The sequence below is a fragment of the Oncorhynchus gorbuscha genome, unplaced genomic scaffold (assembly GCF_021184085.1).
Source record: "Oncorhynchus gorbuscha isolate QuinsamMale2020 ecotype Even-year unplaced genomic scaffold, OgorEven_v1.0 Un_scaffold_907, whole genome shotgun sequence".
NCBI lineage: Eukaryota > Metazoa > Chordata > Actinopteri > Salmoniformes > Salmonidae > Oncorhynchus > Oncorhynchus gorbuscha.
The window spans coordinates 115041-133363 of record NW_025745874.1 but is presented as its reverse complement, the minus strand read 5'-3'; the positions used below and the strand labels follow the sequence as shown (position 1 = coordinate 133363).

Here is an 18323-nt window from a genome sequence, read left to right as displayed (position 1 = left end):
TTGTTCTGGTACATCTTCCTCAGGATCTCCAGTGTGATCTTCACAGCTCCCTCATCACAGTAGTTCTGTACCATCCTATCCACTGTGACCAGCCTGTCAGCATCCTCCAGCTGGCCCTCTGAGATGGAAGAGAAGCCCTCCACACCCTTAATCAGGTACCACTGAAATTTCTTCAGGTCGCTTCGACTCAGCTTTTCCATAGTGTCCAACAGCAGAAAATGAACCTTTGTTGTCCCTAGACACAGAAATAAAAATATGAAACATAACTAAAATATGTAAACAACAGGTTCCCTATTGTGTACTGAGTCTACCTTTAATTATTGTAATTAAGTGGAAGGCGCTTAACCACAGGAGTCGAGGTGCGACCAAACTATTAAATCCTAGTTAAAAGGAAAAGGTGTAACACTCACTAAACATTAAGTAACTAATTAGTAACTCATGTTTTCTACCTTTTATCTTTGGGATTCTAAAAAGCTAGGTTATTGTGTTTGCTGCAAAAATTTGATATTAAGGAACACAATTAAATCTCTTGGGGGAAGACGAGAAATTATATCTACCTGATGTAGCGCCACCTGGTGGTGTAACTGTGGATAAAAATAAACGGATTTACAAGGGCTCCTCAAGACATGATTTCATTTGACAGACCATCCATATCATTAACAAGCGGGTATATAGTATTAAACATGAGCTAGGTTACAACGAAGGCAAGATCCAATGTCTCTGTACACCATCATTCATTTTACAACTCAGAACCACGAGGATAATTAGAGTTCTTCACATTTGATTTCCTCATAGTATCATTGTTTAAGATGAGGAAACCATCGGTGATGAGACTAAGACAAGTAGTAGGTTTGATGAGAACCGTTACCTGAAGAGGGAACTTCTGTTGCGGAGACTGTGGATGAGAAAGAGAAGGTGTTGTACTATGTAGTAAAATAACGATGGATCATAATTGAATTGAATCTAATTGAATATCCGTATACCGGCATACTAGATTAGTAAGGGTTTTGATTCAATAACCTTCAGCCAACTACTAAGTGAAAACCTTGTTGTAAAACATTTCCCTGCTGAGTTATCCCCTGGGGGCGTGGCTGTAAGAGAAAACCAATGAAATGACAACACATTTCCCTGCTGAGTTATCCCCTGGGGGCGTGGCTGTAAGAGAAAACCAATGAAATGACAATACATTTCCCTTTAACCAGACATTGTTAATGCTAAATAGGTCATATCAGGGTCTTGTACTGATGCTCTACGTAAGGATACAGTATTATTCAGCAGTTTAAGGACCAGACATGAAATGGGTCTAGAATATTTATTGAGGAAATGGAATGGAAGTGAGAACGTGCATTCAGTCGGGAAATGAGAATGAACCGGATGAAGTAGAGGGCTGTAGAGGAGGGATTCAGGAGGGGAGTGAGAATGGACCGGATGAAGTAGAGGGCTGTAGAGGAGGGATTCAGGAGGGAAATGAGAATGAACCGGGTGAAGCAGAGGGATTCAGGAGGGGAAATGACAATGATCCGGATGAAGCAGAGGGCTGTAGAGAAGGGATTCAGGAGGGGAAATGAGAATGAACTGGATGAAGTAGAGGGCTGTAGAGAAGGGATTCAGGAGGGAAATGAGAATGGACCGGATGAAGCAGAGGGATTCAGGAGGGGAGTGAGAATGGACCGGATGAAGCAGAGGGATTCAGGAGGGGAGTGAGAATGGGCCGGATGAAGTAGAGGGCTGTAGAGGAGGGATTCAGGAGGGATTCAGGAGGGAAATGATAATGAACCGGGTGAAGCAGAGGGATTCAGGAGGGGAAATGGGAATGATCCGGATGAAGCAGAGGGCTGTAGAGAAGGGATTCAGGAGGGGAGTGAGAATGGACCGGATGAAGTAGAGGGCTGTAGAGAAGGGATTCAGGAGGGAAATGAGAATGAACCGGATGAAGTAGAGGGCTGTAGAGAAGGGATTCAGGAGGGAAATGAGACTGGACCGGATGAAGCAGAGGGATTCAGGAGGGGAGTGAGAATGGACCGGATGAAGCAGAGGGATTCAGGAGGGAAATGAGAATGGACCGGGTGAAGCAGAGGGATTCAGGAGGGGAGTGAGAATGGACCGGATGAAGCAGAGGGATTCAGAAGGGAAATGAGAATGGACCGGGTGAAGCAGAGGACTGTAGAGGAGGGATTCAGGAGGGATTCACTCTGTAGGGTTTGGCTAGGAGCCTCAGATAGACTTCACCATCAGGCTGTGGTAGTTAGGCTACTGTGGTAAAGGCAATCCCCAAAAAGAGAACTCCAAGTTAGTCGGACCCTGGAGAGGAAGTGAGACGTTTTGTACTGCAGGTGCTGAATGGTTGGCGGTGTCGCTTGATGTAGTCAAGGTGTCTGGACGAAATGCCCACAGAGTGAGCCAACCTTTGACCCCAGGACAGTAAGCAGAAGTGATGGTGGCAAAAAAAAATGAAAAAAACTCCCTTGAAGAGAAGCTTTAAGAGGAACCAAGAAGCCAATCCCACAAGATAGAACTGCCAAAGGGATCGGAGTTGCAATCCACTGCAGGGAGAGCCTGCAGAGTTCTGTCTTACTATCCAGGTCTGTTCCAAAAAAATTCGAGCTTCTACTTTTAAAAATCCACCTTTCCAGAAACAAGTCTCTCACCACTGCCACTTGTTATAGATCCCCTTCAGCCCCCAGCTGTGCCCTGGACACCATATGTGAATTGATTGCCCCCCATTATCTTCAGAGCTCGTGCTGCTAGGTTACCTAAACTGGGACATGCTTAACACTCCGGCCATTCTACAATCTAAGCTTGATGCCCTCAATCTTACACAAATTATCAATGAACATACCAGGTACAACCCCAAATCCGTAAACACGGGCCCCCTCATAGAAATCATCCTAACCAACATGCCCTCCAAATACACCTCTGCTGTCTTCAACCAGGATCTCAGCAATCACTGCCTTATTGCCGGCGTCCGTAATGGGTCTGCAGTCAAACGACCACCCTTCATCACTGTCAAACACTCCCTAAAACACTTCAGGCCTTTCACGAGCAGGCCTTTCTAATTGACCTGGCCCGGTTATCCTGGTAGGATATTGACCTCATTCCGTCAGTAGAGGATGCCTGGTTATTCTTTAAAAAGTGCTTTCCTCAAAATCTTAAATAAGCATGCCCCATTCAAAAATGTAGAACCAGGAACAGATATAGCCCTCGGTTCACTCCAGACCTGACTGCTCTTGACCAGCACAAAAACATCCTGTGGCTTACTGCATTAGCATCGAAGAGCCCGTGCGATATTGAACTTTTCAGGGAAGTTAGGAACCAATATACACAGGCAGTTAGGAAAGCAAAGGCTAGCTTTTTCAAACAAAAATGTGCATCCTGTAGCACAAACTCCAAAAAGTTCTGGGACACTGTAAAGTCCATGGAGAATAAGAGCACCTCCTCCCAGCTGCCCACTGCACTGAGGCTGGGAAACACTGTCACCACTGATAAAGCCACAATATTTGAGAATTTCAAGAAGCATTTTTCTATGGCTGGCCATGCTTTCCACCTGGCCACCCCTACCCCGGTCAACAGCCCTGCACCCCCCACAGAAACTTGCCCAAGCCTCCCCCATTTTTCCTTCACCCAAATCCAGATAGCTGATATTCTGAAAGAACTGCAAAATCTGGATCCCTACAAATCAGCTGGGCTAGACAATCTGGACCCTCTCTTCCAAAAATGATCCGCAGAAATTGTTGCAACCCCTATTACTAGCCTGTTCAACCTCTCTTTCGTACCGTCTGATATCCCCAAAGATTGGAAAGCTGCCGCGGTCATCCCCCTCTTCAAAGGGGGAGACACTCTAGACCCAAACTGCTACAGACCTATATCTATCCTGCCATGCCTTTCCAAGGTCTTCGAAAGCCAAGTTAACAAACAGATCACCGACCATTTTGAATCCCACCGCACCTTCTCCGCTATGCAATCTGGTTTCCGAGCTGGTCATGGGTGCACCTCAGCCATGCTCAAGGTCCTAAACGATATCATAACCGCCAACGATAAGAGACAATACTGTGCAGCTGTATTCGTCAACTTGGCCAAGGCTTTCGACTCTGTCAATCACCACATTCTTATCAGCAGACTCAACAGCCTTGGTTTCTCAAATGACTGCGTCACATGGTTCACCAACTACTTCTCAGATAGACTTCAGTGTGTCAAATCGGAGGGCCTGTTCTCCAGACCTCTGACAGACTCTCTATGGGGGTGCCAGTGTTCAATCTTCGGTCCAACTCTTTCCTCTGTATACATCAATGATGTAGCTCTTGCTGCTGGTGAGTCTCTGATCCACCTCTACGCAGACGACACCATTCTGTATACTTTTGGCCCTTCTTTGGACACTGTGTTAACTAACCTTCAGACAAGCTTCAATGCCATACAACACTCCTTCCGTGTCCTCCAACTGCTCTTAAATGCAAGTAAAACTAAATGCATGCTCTTCAACTGATCTTCAACCACTACTCTGTACGGTTCTGACTTAGGTAGTTGTCCACATATTCTAGGTGTCTGGTTAGACTATAAACTCTCCTTCTAGACTCACATTAAGCATCTCCAATCCAAAATTAAATCTAGACTCTGCTTCCTATTTTGCATCAAAGCATCCTTCACTCATGCTGCCAAACATACCTTCGTAAAACTGACTATCCTACTGATCATTGACTTCGGCGATGTCATTTACAAAATAGCCTCCAACACTCTTCTCAGCAAATTGGATGCAGTCTATCACAGTGCCATCCGTTTTGTCATCAAAGCACCATATACTACCCACCACTGCGACCTGTATGCTCTCATTGGCTGGCCCTCGCTTCATATTCGTCGCCAAACCCACTGGCTCCAGGTCATCTATAAGTCTTTGCTAGGTAAAGCCCACCCTTATCTCAGCTCACTGGTCACCATAGCAGCACCCACCCGTAGCACACGCTCCAGCAGGTATATTTCACTGGTCACCCCCAAAGCCAATTCCTCCTTCCTTTCCTTCCTGCAAAAATCACTGAAGCTGGAGACTCATATCTCCCTCACTAACTTTAAGCAAAAGCTGTCAGAGCAGCTCACAGTGCAGTGCACCTGAACATAGCCCATCTGTAAATAACCCATCCATCTACCTCATCCCCATATTGTTATTTATTTGGCTCCTTTGCACCCCAGTATTTCTACTTGCACACTCATCTTCTGCAGATCTCTCTATCCAGTGTTTAATTGCTATATTGTAATTACCTCTCCACTATGGCCTATTTATTGCCTTACCTCCCTTATCCTACCTCTTTTGCACATACTGTATATAGACTTATTCTATTGTATTATTGACTGTATGTTTGTTTATTCCGCGTGTAACTCTGTGTTGATGTTTGTGACACACTGCTTTGCTTTATCTTGGCCAGGTCACAGTTGTAAATGAGAACTTCACCTCAACTGGCCTACCTGGTTAAATAAAGGTGAAATAAATAAAAAATCCTAAGTTACAGTACACGTGAAGATAAAATGATCAGTCCTACTGTACATCTTACTGTAGAAATGATCAGGCCTACTGTACATCTTACTGTAGAAATGATCAGGCCTACTGTACATCTTACTGTAGAAATGATCAGGCCTACTGTACATCTTACTGTAGAAATGATCAGGCCTACTGTACATCTTACTGTAGAAATGATCAGGCCTACTGTACATCTTACTGTAGAAATGATCAGGCCTACTGTACATCTTACTGTAGAAATGATTGTTGAAAACAAGTCTAGGTTGGAACTGTTGCTGTTAAAATACAAGTACTAATTTTTATTCTGAACTGGACAAAACTGATTGAAGCAAGATGTTTTTTGAGGCAACCCACTCACATAGTTCTGGGTTGCTCATCTACAGCAGGAAGTGGTATCCTGCCTGACTGAGAACCCACTCACATAGTTCTGGGTTGCTCATCTACAGCAGGAAGTGGTATCCTGCCTGACTGAGAACCCACTCACATAGTTCTGGGTTGCTTATCTACAGCAGGAAGTGGTGTCCTGCCTGACTGAGAACCCACTCACATAGTTCTGGGTTGCTCATCTACAGCAGGAAGTGGTATCCTGCCTGACTGAGAACCCACTCACATAGTCCTGGGTTGCTCATCTACAGCAGGAAGTGTTATCCTGCCTGACTGAGAAAGCAGTAGATCTTCACATCCAGTTTGGCACCACATACCTATGAGGGTTCTCAACTCTGGCGTAGTTAAAAAACAAGTACAGAAACAGACTCAAAGCTGAGCAAGACCTCAGGGTTGTTAACTGAGCCCAGAATAGAAATGCTTGTTGAAAGCTTCAACCAGCCACACACCTCTCATTAGGACCATGTGTGTGTTTTCTGGTCTGTGTGATGTAATCAATCAGTGTATTCCAATTCAGAATAATAAGATGTATTGTATTTTTAACAGCAACAGTTCAAACCTAGATTTTTTAAACAATACTTTCTACAGTAAGATGTACAGTAGGCATGATCATGTTTCTTCTGTACTGTTACTTAGGGTTGCACGATCAAAAACTGAGCCTGTGTGTGTGTTTTCTGGTCTATGTGTGTGATGTGATTAATCAGCTTATTCCAGTTCAGAATGAAAATGATTTCCTATATTTTAACAGCAACAGTTCCAACCTAGACAGATGCGTACAGTGCATTCGGAAAGTATTCAGACCCCTTCCCCACATTTTGTTACGTTACAACCTTAGTCTAAAATAGTCTACAACCTTAAATAAAAATCATTCATCTACACACAATACATGTTTGCAAATGTATTTAAAAAGACAACAGAAATACCTTATTTACATAAGTATTCAGACCCTTTGCTATGAGACTCAAAATTGACTTCAGGTGCATCCTGTTTCCATTGATCATCCTTGAGATGTTTCTACAACTTGATTGGAGTCCACCTGTGGTAAATTCAATTGATTGGACATTATTTGGAAAGGCTCACACCTGTCTATATAAGGTCCCACAGTTCACAGTGCATGTCAGAGCAAAAACCAAGCCATGAGGTCGAAGGAATTGTTCGTAGAGCTCCGAGACAGGATTGTGTCGCAGCACAGATCTGGGGAAGGGTACCAAAAAAATGTCTGCAGCATTGAAGGTCCCTGAGAACACATTGGCCTCCATCATTCTTAAAAGGAAGAAGTTTGGAACCACCAAGAGTCTTCCTAGACCTGGCCACCCGGCCAAACGGAGCAATCGGGGGCGAAGGTCAGGGAAGTGACCCAATGGTCACTGACAGAGCTTCAGAGTTTCTCTGTGGAGATGGGAGAACCTTCCAGAAGGACAACCATCTCTGCAGCACTCCACCAAATCAGGCCTTTATGGAAGTGTGGCCAGATAGAAACCACTCCTCAGTAAAGGTTTGCCAAAAGGCACCTAAAGGATTCACCTTCAACAAGACAACAACCCTAAGCACACAGCCAAGACAACGCAGGAGTGGCTTCGGGACAAGTCTCTGAATATCCTTGAGTGGCCCAGCCAGAGCCCAGACTTGAACCCAATCAAATATCTCTGGAGAGACCTGAAAATAGCTGTGCAGCGACACTCACCATCCATCCTGACAGAGCTTGACAGGATTTGCAGAGAAGAATGGGAGAATCTCCCCAAATACAGGTGTGCCAAGCTTGTTACGTCATACCCAAGAAGATTTGAGGATCAGGAGCTGATCGTGGACTACAGGAAAAGGCTGGCTGAACAGGCCCCCATTAACATCGATGGGACTGTAGTGGAGCGGGTCGAGAGTTTCAAGTTCCTTGGTGTCCACATCAGCAACAAACTATCATGGTCCAAACATACCAGGACAGTCGTTATGAGGGCACGACTACACCTTTTCTCCCTCAGGAGACTAAAGATTTGGCGTGTGTCCCCGATCCTCAAAAAGTTCTACAGCTGCACCATCGAGAGCATCCTGACCGGTTGCATCTCCGCCTGGTATGGCAACTGCTCGGTATCTGACCATAACGCGCTACAGAGGGTAGTGTGTACGGCCCAGTACATCACTGGAGCCAAGCTTCCTGCCATCCAGTACCTACAGTTGAAGTTGGAAGTTTACATACACTTAGGTTGGAGTCAATTAAACTCATTTTTCAACCACTCCACAAATTTCTTGATCACAAACTATAGTTTTGGCAAGTCGGTTAGGACATCTACTTTGTGCATGACACAAGTATTTTTTACCACTGTATCACAATTCCAGTGGGTCAAAAGTTTACATACACTAAGTTGACTGTGCCTTTAAACAGCTTGGAAAATTCCAGAAAATTATGTCATGGCTTTAGAAGCTTCTGATTGGCTAATTGACATAATTTGAGTCAATTGGAGGTGTACCTGTGGATGTATTTCAAGGCCTTCCTTCAAACTTGATGCCTCTTTGCTTGACATCATGGGGAAATAAAAATAAATCAGCCAAGACCTCAGAAAAAAAAATGTAGACCTCCACAAGTCTGGTTCATCCTTGGGAGCAATTTCCAAACGCCTGAAGGTATCACGTTGATCTGTACAAACAATAGTACACAAGTACCACGCAGCCGTCATACCGCTCAGGAAGGAAACAAGTTCTGTCTCCTAGAGATTAACACACTTTGGTGTGAAATGTGCAAATCAATCCCAGAACAATGGCAATGGACCTTCTGAAGATGCTGGAGGAAACAGGTACAAAAGTATCTATATCCAGAGTAAAACGACTGCAATAATCGACATACCCTGAAAGGCCACTCAGCAAGGAAGAAGCCACCGCCATAAAAAAGACAGACTACGGTTTGCAACTGGATGTATTTCAAGGCCTACCTTCAAACTCAGTGCCTCTTTGCTTGACATCATGGGAAAATCAAAAGAAATCAGCCAATACCTCAAAACAAAACATTGTAGACTTCCACAAGTCTGGTTCATTATTGGGAACAATTTCCAAACGCCTGAAGGTACCATGTTCATCTGTACAAACAATAGTATGCAAGTATAAACACCATGGGACCACGCAACGGTCATACCGCTCCGGAAGGAGACGCGTTCTGTCTCCTAGAGATGAACGTACTTTGGTGCGAAAAGTGCAAATCAATCCCAGAACAACAGCAAAGGACCTTGTGAAGACGATGGAGGAAACAGGTACAAAAGTATCTATATCCAAAGTAAAACGAGACCCATATCGACATAACCCGAAAGGCCAATCAGCAAGGAAGAAGCCACAGCTCCATAACCGCCATAAAAAAAGACAGACTACGGTTTGCAACTGCACATGGGGACAAAGATCGTACTTTTTGGAGAAATGTCCTCTGGTCTGTTGAAACAAAAATAGAACTGTTTGGCCATAATGACCATCGTTATGTTTGGAGGAAAAAGGGGGATGCTTGCAAGCCAAAGAACACCATCCCAACCGTGAAGCACAGGGGTGGCAGCATCATGTTGTGGGGGTGCTTTGTTGCAGGAGGGACTGGTGCACTTCACAAAATAGATGGCATCATGAGGAAGAAAATTATGTGGATATATTGAAGCAACATCTCAAGACATCAGTCAGGAAGTTAAAGCTTGGTCACAAATGGGTCTTCCAAATGGACAATGACCCCAAGCATACTTCCAAAGTTGTGACAAAATGGCTTAAGGACAACAAAGTTAAGGTATTGGAGTGGCTATCACAAAGCCCTGACCTCAATCCTATAGAACATTTGTGGGCAGAACTGAAAAAGCGGGTGCGAGCAAGGAGGCCTACAAACCTGACTCAGTTACACCAGCTCTGTCAGGAGGAATGGGCCAAAATTCACCCAACGTATTGGGGGAAGCTTGTGGAAGGCTACCCGATACGTTTGACTCAAGATAAACCATTGAAAGGCAATGCTACCAACTACTAATTGAGTGTATGTAAACTTCTGACCCATTGTGAATGTGATGAAAGAAATAAAAGCTGAAAGAAATAATTATCTACTATTATTCTGACATTTCACATTCTTAAAATAATGTGGTAATCCTAACTGACCTAAAACAGGGATTTTTAACTCGGATTAAATGTCAGGAATTGTGAAAAACTGAGTTTAAATATATTTGGCTAAGGTGTATGTAAACTTCTGACTTCAACTGTATATGAGAGGCGGTGTCAGAGGAAAGCCCAAAAAATTGTCAGACTCCAGTCACCCAAGTCATAGACTGTTTTCTCTGCTACCGCACGGCAAGCAGTACTGGAGCGCCAGGTCTAGGACCAAAAGGCTCCTTAACAGCTTCTATCCCCAAGCCATAAGACCCCCCCATTTGTTTTGCACACACTGCTACTCGCTGTTCATTATCTATGCATAGTCACTCCACCCCTACCTACATATACAAATGACCTCGACTAACCTGTACCCCCGCACATTGACTCGGTACCGGTACCCCCTGTATATAGCCTCCACATTGACTCGGTACCGGTACCCCCTGTATATAGCCTCCACATTGACTCGGTACCGGTACCCCCTGTATATAGCCTCCACATTGACTCGGTACCGGTACCCCCTGTATATAACCTCCACATTGACTCGGTACCGGTACCCCCTGTATATAGCCTCCACATTGACTCGGTACCGGTACCCCCTGTATATAGCCTCCACATTGACTCGGTACCGGTACCCCCTGTATATAGCCTCCACATTGACTCTGTACTGGTACCTCCTGTATATAGTCTCCACATTGACTCTGTACCGGTACCCTCTGTATATAGCCTCCACCTTGACTCTGTACCGGTACCTCCTGTATATAGTCTCCACATTGACTCTGTACTGGTACCTCCTGTATATAGTCTCCACATTGACTCTGTACCGGTACCTCCTGTATATAGCCTCCACATTGACTCTGTACCGGTACCCCCTGTATATAGCCTCCACATTGACTCTGTACCGGTACCCCCTGTATATAGTCTCCACATTGACTCTGTACCGGTACCCCCTGTATATAGTCTCCACAGTGACTCTGTACCGGTACCCCCTGTATATAGTCTCCACATTGACTCTGTACCGGTACCCCCTGTATACAGCCTCATTGTTATTTTATTGTGTTATTTTACAACACAGAACCATTAGGAGAATGAGTTGTTCACAATTGAATTCCTCATAGTATCATTGCTTATGATTTTGAGTTGATGAGACGAAGACAAATATAAGGTTTGATGAGACCAGTTACCTGCAGACTTCACTTCTGTTGGTGAGGCTGTGGATTAAAAGAGGGTGATCTACTATGGTGAAATAATCAATTGTATCATAATTTAATTAAATCAACAACAGCAGCACTACTACTACTGCTACTACTACGACTACAATGACTGTTACTAATGTAATGTAAAATGTCAATGTAAAATGCTACTATTACAACTAGTTCTATTGTAACTCCTACTCTCTCTGAGTTTCAGTTACCTGGTAGTGAAACAAGGCGGTCCCATACACTTTAATTTACTACTACTACTAATTACAACTAGTTCTATTGTAACTCCTACTCTCTCTGAGTTTCAGTTACCTGGTAGTGAAACAAGGCGGTCCCATACACTTTAATTTACTACTACTACTAATTACAACTAGTTCTATTGTAACTCCTACTCTCTCTGAGTTTCAGTTACCTGGTAGTGAAACAAGGCGGTCCCATATACTTTAATTTACTACAACTACTAATTACAACTAGTTCTATTGTAACTCCTACTCTCTCTGAGTCCCATACACGTTCATTTTCAGGACCGCCATGTTCTTCCAGAAGAAGATCCACTTCTTCAACAACAGTTTTTAAACGCAACTGAAATGTCGGCATGTAGTTTGTATAGGAATCATAATCCACAAACTCTGCTTCCTGGAGAGAAAAAAAAAGAACAAATATCAAGCCGAACAGAATTGTATGTGATTTCTACATCTTATCAAGGTAGCATCACATAAATGACTGACATGTCATATCAGCACATTTCCTCTCTGTCTCTCATGTAATATTTATTAGCCTACCTTTGGATCTATGTGATGTTCATCTGTTAGATCGGTGGAGAGGGTGTATTCTTGGTCCGGGGTTAGTCTACAGTTAGGATTTATTTCAATGTAGATTTCTCTGTCTCCATTCCTTGTCCTCCTGGTCTTACACACCTTGAGAGGATTGGAAATGGTTTGGAACACACAGTCATAATGAGGTAGCACTGCCTGAAACATGGAAGCAAAAATGGCGCCCTCGGATCTTGAGGGTATCATCTTGATGTAATGGTTAAGATGTTGGGTTGGTGAGTGAGAGACCCGCAGGTCTGGATTCACCATTTAGAATTACATTACACCCAAAATATATCTGTCTGGCCCAAATACATTACACCATTTAGAATTACATTACACCCCAAAATATATCTGTCTGGATGAACCCAGCCCAAAATTACACAAAATTATCTGTCTGGATGAACCCCCCAAAATTACACCCCAAAATATATCTGTCTGGATGAACCCAGCCCAATTACATTACACCCCAAAATATATCTGTCTGGATGAACCCAGCCCAATTACATTACACCCCAAAATATATCTGTCTGGATGAACCCAGCCCAATCACATTACACCCCAAAATATATCTGTCTGGATGAACCCAGCCCAATTACATTACACCCCAAAATATATCTGTCTGGATGAACCCAGCCCAATCACATTACACCCCAAAATATATCTGTCTGGATGAACCCAGCCCAATTACATTACACCCAAAATATATCTGTCTTGAACCCAACTTTATCCAGAAATTATCATTACACCCCAAAATATATCTGTCTGGATGAACCCAGCCCAATTGCATTACACATTACACCCCAAAATATATCTGTCTGCCCAATCACATTACACCCAAAAATATATCTGTCTGGATGAACCCAGGCCAATCACATTACACCCAAAAATATATCTGTCTGGATGAACCCAGCCCAATCACATTACACCCAAAAATATTGCCAGGAAAGCAAAGGCCAGCTTTATCAAGCAGAAATGTGCATCCTGTAGCTCCAACTCCAAAAAGTTCTGGGACACTGTAGAGTCCATGGAGAACAAGAGCACCTCCTCCCAGCTGCCCACTGCACTGAGGCTAGGTAACACGGTCACCACCGATAAATCCATGATAGTCGAAAACTTCAACAAGCATTTCTCAACGGCTGGCCATGTCTTCCTCCTGGCTACTCCAACCTCGGCCAACAGCCACCCCACATATGCTCTCTCTAATTCTCTCTTTCTTTCTCTCTCTCGGAGGACCTGAGCCCTAGGACCATGCCCCAGGACTACCTGACATGATGACTCCTTGCTGTCCCCAGTCCACCTGACTGTGCTGCTGCTCCAGTTTCAACTGTTCTGCCTTATTATTATTCGACCATGCTGGTCATTTATGAACATTTGAACATCTTGGCCATGTTCTGTTATAATCTCCACCCAGCACAGCCAGAAGAGGACTGGCCACCCCACATAGCCTGGTTCCTCTCTAGGTTTCTTCCTAAGTTTTGGCCTTTCTAGGGAGTTTTTCCTAGCCACCGTGCTTATACACCTGCATTGCTTGCTGTTTGGGGTTTTAGGCTGGGTTTCTGTACAGCACTTTGAGATATCAGCTGATGTACGAAGGGCTATATAAATAAATTTGATTTGATTTGAATCCCACCGTACCTTCTCCGCTGTGCAATCCGGTTTCCGAGCCGGTCACGGGTGCACCTCAGCCACGCTCAAGGTCCTAAATGATATCATAACCGCCATTGATAAAAGACAGTACTGTGTAGCCGTCTTCATCGACCTGGCCAAGGCTTTCGACTCAGTCAATCACCATATTCTTATCGGCAGACTCAGTAGCCATCTGTTTTTCTAATGACTGCCTTGCCTGGTTCACCAACTACTTGGCAGACAGAGTTCAGTGTGTCAAATCGGAGGGCATGTTGTCCGGTCCTCTGGCAGTCTCTATGGGGGTACCATAGGATTCAATTCTCAGGCTGACTCTTTTCTCTGTATATATCAATGATGTTGCTCTTGCTGCGGGCGATTCCCTGATCCACCTCTATGCAGACGACACCATTCTGTATACTTCTGGCCCTTCCGTGGACACTGTGCTATCTAACCTCCAAACGAGCTTCAATGCCATACAACACTCCTTCCGTGGCCTCCAACTGCTCTTAAACACTAGTAAAACCAAATGCATGCTTTTCAACCATTCGCTGCATCACCACCCTGAATGGTTCCGACCTAGAATATGTGGACATCTATAAGTACCTGGGTGTCTGGCTAGACTGCAAACTCTCCTTCCAGACTCATATCAAACATCTTCAATCCAAAATCAAATCTAGAGTCGTCTTTCTATTTCGCAACAAAGCCTCCTTCACTCACGCCGCCAAACTTACCCTAGTAAAACTGACTCTCCTAACGATCCTCGACTTCGGCGATGTCATCTACAAAATAGATTCCAATACTCTACTCAGCAAGCTGGATGCAGTTTATCACAGTGCCATCCGTTTTGTTACTAAAGCACCTTATACCTTCCACCACTGCGACCTGTATGCTCTAGTCGGCTGGCCCTCGCTACATATTCGTCGCCAAATTAAAAATAATTCTGTGGCAAAAGGTGAGTTCAACAATATGAGTTTGATAGAATTCCAACCAAAGAGGTGTTTTTAACAACTCTGATCTACTAACCTCATCAATGTCAACATTTCTGGGCAGCAACAACACATTTAGGGTGGAACTATTGTTATCATCTGGGAGTTTGTAAAATAGTAGCACCAGAGCACGGATAGGAGAGACAGGAGCTTCCTGCTCCTTGGTGATGCCATATTTGCTGAATCCAGTGATGTTTAATATGACGTGAGATTCTGTTGCCTCATGGGGAAGGAGAAACTCCATACTGTCATCATCAGTCACATGGGCTACAGACAGGAAGTCACATCCACCCTCTAGGAGAGAAAGAGAACATTAGTCTTCTGTTCAGATGACGATGGCAACCCAGTAGTGGAGTAGTGATGCTACTGATGGTGATTAAGAAACAGTCTATAACCTCCCTGGAAATGTATTACTTACCAGAAGGAATCTCACAGTGTGGAAGGTGTAGTTGACAGACAGACCCCTTAAGGCATCTAAACATGAACAGGGGTCCTGCAGGCCTCTTGCTTCTCTGGGATAGAAGCCTCCTGTCCCAGTGGACTGTCCTATAGAGCACCTCTCCTTCTCCCTCCATCCTGAACACCAGGCCTGTTATACTGCACTGGAACAGACCTGCACTGGGGCACTGGAACCTGTATTACAGGTTTAATTAGATTTCCTGAATTAGTTAAAACAATTTTTTAGGCATTGTCTGTACTAAATATCAATGAGAAAACAATTAAGAGAAGAGGAAGTTACCGATATTCTCCCTTGCCCTCAGGATCATAGACACCTGGTTCAAAGTTATCAGGAGATCTCTAAAATGTAAAAACAATAGATTTTGAATAGTTTGAAGAGTAGTTGAATATAAACAAACTGGTCCTTCCTTTCTTTCCAGTGAGGGTCTTACCATGGGAGGATCAGTAGTACACAGGCTCTGGTCCACTACTCTACACTCTGTGATGCTTAACTCCTACATGGCCTCAGCTGAGCTGTCAGACACTCTGACACAGTCCTGGCTCTCTTCTTCCATTGTCCCATTAGTCGATGATGACAAGGTGAAGGTCTGTCCAACAATGGGATCATTGGGATCCAGGAGGAGAGAAGAATCTGCACAAAAATAGTGTAAACATCAAATGTTGTTAGTTACTGGTTTGAAGTGGTCTTTGTATTACATACAGATGTAGGATCTTAATTTGAGCCATGTTTGCTTCAGCAGGAAAATAATCCTGCAGCAACAGGAAATGTGAACTATTTTTCATTTAACTAGGCAAATAAGTTAAGAACAAATTCCTATTTACAATGACGCCCTACCCCGACGACGCTGGGCCAATTGTACGCAGCCCTATTGGAAATTGAACCAGGGACTGTAGTGACATTTTTTATTAGGGCAAATCAAGTGGAAAATACAAACTTCAGAGAACTTTAAACTCCAATACATTACAAGTTTGCATTTCCTGCTGTGTAGTAAAATTCTTGGCAACAAATGAGTGATCAAATTAAGATCCTACATCTGTAGGACCATCTCATTTACATTTACATTTACATTTAAGTCATTTAACAGACGCTCTTATCCTTATTACAAATTGGTGCATTCACCTTATGACATCCAGTGGAACAGTCACTTTACAATAGTGCATCTAAATCTTAAAGGGGGGGGGGGGGTGAGGAGGATTACTTATCCTATCCTAGGTATTCCTTAAAGAGGTGGGGTTTCAGGTGTCTGAAACCCCACCTTTGGTTCTAGGAGGATTATGGGCCAGGTCTAAAGTCAATTTGAGCAAGGAACGTATAGTAGATCATATATAGTAGATATTCTCTGCAAACACTGCAATCTACTGTGTGTGTGTAAATTAGATAGAGAGACCAGTAAAGATTGTAGTATTTCCTCCGAAAATGAATTTATATTTTTTAATTTGACCTTTATTTAACTATGCAAGTCAGTTAAATACAGATTCTTATTTACAACGACGGCCTAGGAACATCGGGTTAACTGCCTTGTTCAGGGGCAGAACGACAGATTTGTACCTTATCAGGTCGGGGATTCGATATAGCAACCTTCCGGTTACTGGTCCAACGCTCTACTGTGGAACGTTCCAACAGGAATTTGTTCCAAAAACTTAATAAAGTTCAAGGTTGCCAACAAACAACGCATACAAATTGGTTTGATAAATTAATCTAGCTAACTAGCTGCGGAATAGGCATCAACTCACTGCGTAGTTTGTCCACAGCACAATCAACACGACTGAGTCTCGTGTTGTTCGTCCTCTTTGTTCGTGTAGTGTTTCCGGTATTGACGTTGTGTTGTTGGCGATGTTTTCTTCTTCTTCATGGCGGTCCGCAAACAAACGTTTAAAGTGCCGCCAACTCCTGTCCTGGAATCAATCATGATTTGACTAATTCTGTACTACCACGAAAATACAATTCAAAACCAAATAAATCCTTAACTTCTACCACACCCTCTCCCCAACCCAATTAAGCTTTATCTTTAAAACTCCTGCTTTAGGATTGTTCAGCATGTCAACAACCATTTATTACCACTAATATATATTTTTCCATGTTCACAATAACCTTCAACCTGTCATTTCTGCTTTCCACATCCAGAGTCGTATTGATAAAAACTATGAAGTCAACTTTATTCATTATCAAAGTGTCCATTTATGAGCACAATATTTCTGAACAGACCTCCAAACCATGCCAGGACCAGCAGAAACACAAGACCCGACAGACAGTAGGTCTACTTACTACAGATACATCCATCTCAGCTCCATCAGTCTGACAGTAGGTCCACTTACTACAGGAACATCCATCTCAGCTCCATCAGTCTGACAGTAGGTCCACTTACTACAGATACATCCATCTCAGCTCCATCAGTCTGACAGTAGGTCCACTTACTACAGATACATCCATCTCAGCTCCATCAGTCTGACAGTAGGTTCACTTACTACAGATACATCCATCTCAGCTCCATCAGTCTGACAGTAGGTCCACTTACTACAGGAACATCCATCTCAGCTCCACCAGTCTGACAGTAGGTCCACTTACTACAGATACATCCATCTCAGCTCCATCAGTCTGACAGTAGGTCCACTTACTACAGATACATCCATCTCAGCTCCATCAGTCTGACAGTAGGTCCACTTACTACAGATACATCCATCTCAGCTCCATCAGTCTGACAGTAGGTCCACTTACTACAGATACATCCATCTCAGCTCCATCAGTCTGACAGTAGGTCTACTTACTACAGGAACATCCATCTCAGCTCCATCAGTCTGACAGTAGGTCCACTTACTACAGGAACATCCATCTCAGCTCCACCAGTCTGACAGTAGGTCCACTTACTACAGGAACATCCATCTCAGCTCCATCAGTCTGACAGTAGGTCCACTTACTACAGGAACATCCATGTCAGCTCCATCAGTCCTCACTGTAGTTCTACCAATCTGTTTTACAGCCTCTGCATATGATACATCATGACTGATCCTGTATCTCTGAGCCTCTCTATCCTCTCTCTGTACCTGGCATCCACTGTGTTCTCCCCCACAATTACAGCACTTAACCTTCACATTGCTTCCACATCCACCGTCATCATGTTCTTCTCCACACTTGGCACATCTTTCCTTTACACTGAGCAGCTACATGTCTCATTCTTTGGTATTTAAAACACTGCAGTGCATATGGGACCAATTCTCTAACATGGAAACTAAGGAATCCTAGACGTACATTTCCCAGGAA

The 18323-nt window shown here is 43.7% G+C and overlaps 1 protein-coding gene across 4 annotated transcripts; it reads right to left on the bottom strand.

The window, feature by feature from the left end:
- LOC124020767 (NACHT, LRR and PYD domains-containing protein 1a-like) lies at positions 1–16952 on the bottom strand. Of its 4 annotated transcripts, none has more exons than XM_046336028.1 (11): positions 16799–16952; positions 15496–15695; positions 15345–15403; positions 15024–15238; positions 14643–14899; positions 11961–12095; positions 11591–11814; positions 11161–11187; positions 869–895; positions 558–584; positions 1–235 (listed from the first exon to the last, which is right to left on the bottom strand). In XM_046336028.1, exons 2-11 carry the CDS (start codon positions 15496–15498, stop codon positions 148–150), a joined length of 1062 nt encoding a protein of 353 aa, XP_046191984.1. In that variant the 5' UTR covers positions 15499–15695; positions 16799–16952; the 3' UTR covers positions 1–147. The 4 variants fall into 4 exon arrangements, 3 of the variants coding, with proteins under 3 accessions (XP_046191984.1, XP_046191985.1, XP_046191986.1); XM_046336029.1 differs by having other exon boundaries at positions 11762–11814; XM_046336030.1 differs by lacking the exon at positions 1–235 and having other exon boundaries at positions 557–584; positions 11689–11814.
- Between the last annotated feature and the right edge of the window lie 1371 nt (positions 16953–18323).

Bases quoted from the DNA above. Each gene is read 5' to 3' on its own strand.
- LOC124020767 (XM_046336028.1), bottom strand. The intron at 12,096-14,642 runs GTTAGTAGATCA...AATCCTCTCAAG, and splicing joins GAAATGTTGACATTGATGAG to GTGTGTAAGACCAGGAGGAC. The intron at 11,815-11,960 runs GTAGGCTAATAA...TTTTCTCTCCAG, and splicing joins AACATCACATAGATCCAAAG to GAAGCAGAGTTTGTGGATTA.